Genomic DNA, 7,706 nt, shown 5'->3' on the forward strand with positions numbered 1-7,706 from the left:
TTTGGTAAAATTGCTATAGGGAAAAGGATAAAGAATTGATAAGGGTAGAGTGATTGATAAAGATTATCAAGCATCAGAAGGGGCCTAGCTTAGTACATATACCATGAATTTGTAGTACATCAAATCAGCTTAATTTGGGGATTTTTTCACCAGTGGTGCTCCATCAACCTAGAGGAATGGTAAAATTAGTTAGTGGCTATGCTGCACTGAGATTTCACAGGTTAAAATGAATTTAAGGTCAGATATGCCGTGGGCATATCACTCAATATACAACCCCAAGCATACACTTATACACACATACATATGTACATATTCATACATATGCATAGGTGTATGTGTGTGTGTGTGTGTGTGTGTGTGTGTGTGTGTGTGTGTGTGTGTCCTGGACAAGTGAAACATATGGGAAGTAATCTGTGCCCTGATTCACTTAGAATGAAATCACATTTGCAGAATTACGCAGAATTTCAGAGATCCCTGGATGCTTGCTGCAGCAAAAGTTGATTTTTTTATACTAATAGTTCAGTCTAACTCTCCTATCGTGTACCAGACTTCTTACAAGAGACTGGGGATACAAAGGAAAAACACAAAACAGTCCTTGCTTTCACTGAGTTTATATTCTAATGGAAGAGTCAATATACCTAAAACAGGCCTAGGCAGGTGAAGTTACTTGCCCAGAGTCAGACAGGTAGCAGACCCCCAGTTCAAAGCCAGGGTGTCTGATCCAAATGCAGTGTTTTTCCAGTATAAGATGCTGCCTTTCATTTGCTGGGCAGGCACTGAGGATGTACAATAAAATGGTCCTAGAATTAAACAGTAGAAAGAGAGTGGGCTGAATTACATTTGGAAAATTGTTTTGGGGAGAACAGTGAAGTCATTAAAAGCATTGCACAAAGGTTTTTATTTTAAAATATTTATATTTTTAATGTGAATATATTTCCAGTGATTCTGTGCGGTTGCATTGTAACAGTAGAATGATACAGTCTCCAAAAATTAATAAAATGAAAATGTGAAGTTAGAATTACATATCACCCAAAGGGCCTTTGTGACTGCAGTATATTGCCAATGAAGAATCATGTGGGAGAAATGGAGTAAAGGTTATCCTTTAGGAATTCTAATGCCTTATAAAAAAGATATGGGACAGTCATGTAGTCAGAATAACATTTTTTAAGATCTTAAAAGTATAGATATTTTTATGTAATAATATAAATTTTTAATTAGCTGGTTGGCTTTTGCTATTCTTTATCATATGTGGATATTATCTCTTTCCCCTCCCCATCACCTTATGTCCTTCCTTCACTAATTTCCTTCTCCAAAGGAGAGGTGTGTGGAATTTTCTTGTGGGGTCGGGGGAGAGAGGCAGTAAGAGGAGTTGGCTACAATAGTATTGGGGTCATTGAGGACTCTTGTTCTTGATTTACCGGTCAAGAATAACTTCTTAAGGAGTTAGCAGTTGGGAGAAGTGAGAGTCTTAATTGGTGACATTAGGGAAAGGGTAAAAGTAGGAGGCAAGACTGGGAGTGTTAGTCATGGTGAATTATTGGGAGCCTTGGAGTAGTTGAAAATGGCCATATCTTTAAGGCCAAGTAGCCAGGCCAAGGTCCATGAACGTGTTCAGTGAAGACGTGCACCTGTGGAACAGCCAAGTGAGGGAGATAAGAGGAGATGAAAAGGGTAAAGGAATGTAAGTGGTTCATGTATTGATTAATCTATCACATTTTGTCTTAGTCTCTCATATCTTTCCATGTGTATATGTCTATAAAAATAGGAACCATTACTGTCTTATCATCTTATGGTCAATATCTTGCACAGTGCCTGGCAGAAATGAGGTTGATTGATATGTGTCAGCTTGGGAAAAAAATCTCTCATAGGTACTTTTGCTACTTAATAATTATTTAATTTTTATTGATCTGCTGTGTCATCTGTCAAATATTCTAAAAACAGCAAACTAATGGAAGAATTGGATACCAGTTGTCACACATGCATTACTGTATTGTACCTAAATTTGAAGGTTTTCATTATTGTTTGGGGTGGCAGGGAAAGGTTGGGAGAATTAGGGTGGAGAGAGGGATGGTGGTATTGGGACAGAAAGAATAGTGTTCATGAACTTCAATCCCTCCTCTCTAGGAACTATAGTTGGTGCCTTCTACAGACATAAAGAATGTGTAATGACTAAAATAATATGGCAGTACCATTTACCAGTTTTATCATCTATTTGGTTTTTAGATTATCATCAACCTCTCATGATTGGAACTGGAACAGTGATGAGGAAAGGTTCCACCTTCAGACCAATGGACACAGAAGCTAATGAGACAGGGAAGAACTCTGAACCAGAAAACCACTATGCCTGCCCTCATCCCACCAACCGCCATGAGTATGCACTGCCTTTGACAAATCAGGAGCCTGAGTATGCAACTCCTATTATAGAACGGCACTTAATGAGAGAGAAAACCTTTCCTGAAGGGGGCTACAATGTGCCTGTCATTGCTCCAGCTCATAAACCTTCCCTTTCCTCTGGCAGCTTCTCCAGTTCAGGTAGAATGGATGCCAAATGTGGAGACTACCAGCTGCCTCAAGGTCTTAAGCCAGGGCAGGGTGACTATGATAAACCCAAAGGCAAAAGCTTCTTAACCACTGAAGACTGTGATACCGACTATCAGAAACCTCAAATGAGTCCCTTAATGAATGACGGTTATTCAGCCCCTAGAGACTGTCTCAAACCTATAAACCAGACTGCAATGACTGCCCTTTTATAAGCCCAATGTGAAAGAAGCTTGCTGTGGTACTAAGCATTATGTTGGTGTACAGTCACTGAAAACAATTAGGATCTTCCTAAAGGTGTGTGTGTGTGTGTGTGTGTGTGTGTGTGTGTGTGTGTGTATCCATATCTACCTATATCACTACAGATTTTATCTCTAGCTATTTATATGTATATAGATATACTTAATTCTAAATTAGAGATTTAGCTATATCAATAGATGGGATATCTACATATCCCATCTATTGATATGGCTAAATAACTATACATATCTACAAATACATATAATTATAGATATATCTGTATCAATATAGGTAGACATAGATACATCTTATTAGTACATATGTACACATATACCCACTGTGTGTATGTGTCTACATATATACACATACAGATGCTACATATATACATACTGTGTATATATATGTACATGTATGTGCATATATGTATATTTTAAATATATAGACATACATGGGCTGTGTGCTGTATCCTAATAGGATCTTTCTGAGGAGGTACAAAGACAACCTCTTTTACTGTTTACACAATATTGCCGTCGATGTTGGTCTTGACCTTAGAGGTCTGTGGTTTTTCTTGTGGGCTGGCAGACGTCAGATGAGTAGGTGGTATTTTCCTTTCTGTAACTGTGATCTTAAGCTACTTGGTGTAATAAGTGCAATCTGTACAGAGTTTTATTTAACATGAATTAAAATAACTTAAATTTTCTTGATCAATTTTTAGATCTGCACAGAGGTTAAGTGGGAATGTGCAGCTATTTAAACAAAAACCTTATATAATAGTTCCATTGACTTTTAAGATATATTTTATCTGATAGAGTCTTAGCAGCAGGCCTGTTTAAACTTAATCTTCGTGTTATTGTGGCTCATTTCCTTTCTTTTGATAGTGAAAAGTTAAAGCATTTTTTTTATTTTTCTTCTCCTAGAAGTCCTCAGATTACTTGAAGCATTAAAAACACACCAACAAGGGTGGCGGTTTTGTTTTGTTTTGTTTTTTAGAAATTATGTGTTATTGTCGTTGTTTTGTTCTGTTGTCCCGGTCTGTTCTCTCGTGATCATCAGCTGCCTGGGTTCAATTTTCAATAAGGATGTGAAGCAGTTATTTCTCAGAGCAGTTTCAGTTTTTGTGAATTTCAGAAGACTTCATACTGTCCAGTATGGTCCACTAAGAGAACAATTTTCTCCTCTCTGCTGATCATTTCATTCTTTCTCACATACTCCTCACTTGAACTTTGGGTAATACCACAAAGCTTTCTTTCCCTTTTCAAAATGTCTGTGAAGTCAAAATGTGAATTAATAAAAATGAAACACAAAAAATCCTGTTCTTTATACCAATAGAAGAGGAAAGTAATATAGCAATTCCAGTTTGTGTTCCTGGGTATGATTTCTTATCTCAGCTTAGCATTGACTTTGAGGTCAAATTACCACATCTGGCTCTGACAATAGATACTAATGAGACTGAGAAAAAGAGGTTTTAATTTCTTTTTATTTCAAATATTCTCCTACAAAAGTGATAAAGACACAGTCCATTAGTCGTTCATACCAAGATGGTTGGAAAAGAGGCATTTTTGAAAAAAACACATTTTTCTCTCTGGCACATATTACTAATTCTAGATTAGAGCAGACTTGAGCTTTTAAATTATTTGAAGTGGTTTTTATCTGAGCAGGCTTTATGAAATAAAACTGTGCAATGTTATTATTTGTGAACACTGTAAGCAAGAGAGGAAGTCGATCTTTCTCCATCTGGGACCTTCCTGGGTATATTAGCTGAAAATCTGGACCAAAAACACCCAGTCCCTAAATTCTGGATGTAACTGTAGTTGTGTACAGTTTTTCATAATTTCTGTGAAATGTATAGAAAACACTGAGGGGTGCTGAAATGTCATGGCAGCTTATTTTCCCAACACTGTGGGGCTAAGTTGTTGGCATTTTTGTTGTTTACGTGGTAGTACTGTATACTAATTTTAATAATTAAACTTCCAAACCAAAGTTTATTTTGCCTCTGAGTGTATCTCTTCTTTCTGTTCACATAAACCACCTTACTTTAGGACCTCATCACTTCCCACCTGGCTTACTGTGGGGGAGGGGGGCGAGGGAGGCCTCCTAATCAGTCTCCTTGCCTCTAATTTCTCTCCACTCCAGTTGATCCTCAATACTGCATTTTCCTGAAGGACAGGTCAGTAAACTCAGATAAACTATTTAGTAAAGAGATGACCCATAAAGCATTATGACATAAGGCAGCAATTTCCAAAATGCACACAGACTGCTGGTGGGGGGCAGGAAGGTCTGTAAGACCCATTCAGGGGGCCTGTAATATCAAAACTCACAAACTGGGGCTGAATTTTCTTTAAATACTGCAAAACGACATTACAATATGTTGAGTAAAGCAGATATGACAATTCAGCTGTGTTCTGTTAAGCTAGACATTATTAGATTTGGGGTGAAACAATGCCACTCTTCTCATTAACTTTTTTGTTTTGAAAAAGTTATTTTTCATAATAATGTTTTATGTTAGCATGTTAATGGGTTTACTGTTGTTTTTACATGAATAAATAAAAATTTTATCAGTTTTAATTTCTAATTCTATTATCAATAGATATAACCCACATAAACAAGCAATTTAGGGTCCTCAAAACTTTTTAAGAATGCTGAGGCTAAAAATTTTGAGAAAAGTTGGCATATGGATTTAGAAGAGATTGAATTAGATTATATCTCGTGGCCTCTCTGACTCCAGGAAGGATGATGTGAAATCCTTTGTCTTTGAGCCTAATAAAGAGTAATTTATTTTGTTTGTTTTTAGGTTTTGGTTGGGGCAGAACTGACCAGTAAGCTTCTATTAAGCTCTTACAGTGATATCCAGTGATTTCCTCCACACTACTGAGGGGTGGCTCATGTCTTAAGATAGTTGCCTAGAGCCACAGAGAGATTAAATAATTTGCCCAGAGTCACAACCAGCATTCATCAGGGGCTAGATCTGAACCTAAGCTTACTAAAAGACTAAGCCAAGCACTCTTATTTATTATCTTATGCTAATGCCCCCTCCCTTTTTTTTTTTTGTTATTGAGTCATTTCAGTCATGTCTGACTTCATGACCCCATTTGGGGTTTTTCTGGAAAAGATACTGGGATGGTTTACTATTTCCTTTTCCAGCTCATTTTACAGATAGGGAAACTGAGGCAAATAGGGTTAAGTGACTCGTCTAGGGTCACACAGCTAGTGTCTGACACCAGATCTGAACTCATGAAGATGAGTCCTCCTGATTCAAAACCCAGTGCTCTATCCACTGTGCCACCTAGCTGCCCCAAGTCTCCCTTTAGATACCTCATAGTTTGGCCATTCATTATCTGTTCATCTTTTAATTTTTCTTTGTTGCCTCTAGTATAAAATATAAACTTTTCTGTTTGGCTTTTAAAGCACTTCACAAGCTGACCCCAACCCATATTTCCAGTTTCTTTCATCACTGCTGCCCCTCCCAAACTGTGATCCATCTAGACTGGCCTTTTAGGAAAAGCCTCTCTTAATCCCCCAAGTACTAGTGCTGTCTTTCCCAAAGGATGTTGTATTTAACTACTATTACCAACATTTTATTTATTCTGTATACATTTATGAATGTACATAGGATTTCCCCTCATTGCAAAGTAAATTCTTTGTAAATAGGGATAATTTCATTCTTTGTCTCTATCCATGGTATTCAGCAAATTCCTGGCAACAAAGGAGCTTAATAAACGTTTGTTGATATAATTGTTGATGGTCTCACACACAAACAGTAAATGGTTGAGCCAAGATTCCAATGGAGGTCCTCTAATTAAACCCAGTGTTCTTTACACCATGTCATACTCACCCAGTCCAATTCCTTCTTAAAGTGTCAGCCCCTTTCTATTGCTTCTCCAGCATATGGAGAGGGAAAGAAAGGAGAAAAATCTGACAGACTGCAGATAGCCAATTTTAAACCAAAGATAAGGACAGGAAAAAGTGTGTGTGTGTGTGTGTGTGTGTGTGTGTGTGTGTCTCACAGTTCTAGTGGCACCCCTCAAGCCATTGGGGTTCGCTATTACTCTGACCCCCAATACCAATACGTTCACCCAGTACTACTCATTAATGACCCAATATCATTTGTCAGTGCCAATTAGTATCTCCCCAATATCATTTAACCAGTGGACATCTCCTCACTATCACTAATAACCAATTAAAATCAATTCGTTTTTACAAAGGTATTTTTTTTTCACAAAGGTATCTTACTTAAAAAAATATAGTAAGAACCAAAATACAACCACCTCTGATATTTGGGAATTCCCTCTCCCCTCTATATACTCTTTGACTTCTGAAGAAAATAAATTCCAACTTAAAGAGTGGTAACTTCAAAACACTCTATTGTGTAGTTCATTTTTTAGTGCCCGGGGGCAGCGAGGTGGTGCAGTGGAAAGAGCACCAGTGCAGGAGTCAGGAGGACCTGAGTTCAAATCTCACCTCAGACACTTGACACTCACTAGCTGTGTGACCTTGGGCAAGTCACTTAACCCCAATTGCCTCATCCTGGGTCATCTCCAGTCATCCTGATATCTGGGCATTGGATTCAGATGGCTCTGGAGAAGAAGTAAGGCTGGTGACAGCCCTCCCTCACTCAAAACGAAGCCAAGTGCAAGTCATGTCATTATTTCTCTGATGGCATGGTCTTCTTCGGCAATGAAGGACAAACACACACCTCCTGGTGCAGTTCAGCTGATGGATGAGTCCCTTTCTTGCTTGTTAAGGCAAGACATCTCAGTGGCTGAGTCAATGCACTGCTAGGTTGGGTCAAGCAGGTATTTTCTCAGGCAGGCTCCTTTCAAACTCAGCTCCTAGACCTCTGATAGCTCTTCTAACATTTAGAAGTTCACAAGATTATGATTGGTTTCATTCTATCTCTGATACTGATAACATCCAAGAACAAGAAAGAA

At 38.1% G+C, this 7,706-nt stretch overlaps 1 protein-coding gene across 1 annotated transcript in view; it reads left to right on the forward strand.

Annotated features, from left to right (window-relative positions):
- DCBLD1 (discoidin, CUB and LCCL domain containing 1) overlaps positions 1–4,763 on the forward strand; it is a 109,804-nt gene extending 105,041 nt beyond the window's left edge. The window contains exon 15 of the mRNA XM_072643141.1: positions 2,224–4,763. Within this exon, the coding sequence (XP_072499242.1) occupies positions 2,224–2,753 (530 nt within the window). The 3' untranslated portion in view covers positions 2,754–4,763. The remainder of the gene's footprint in view (positions 1–2,223) is intronic.
- Positions 4,764–7,706: the final 2,943 nt, after the last annotated feature.

Source organism: Notamacropus eugenii, chromosome 2, assembly GCF_028372415.1.
Source record: "Notamacropus eugenii isolate mMacEug1 chromosome 2, mMacEug1.pri_v2, whole genome shotgun sequence".
Lineage (NCBI taxonomy): Eukaryota > Metazoa > Chordata > Mammalia > Diprotodontia > Macropodidae > Notamacropus > Notamacropus eugenii.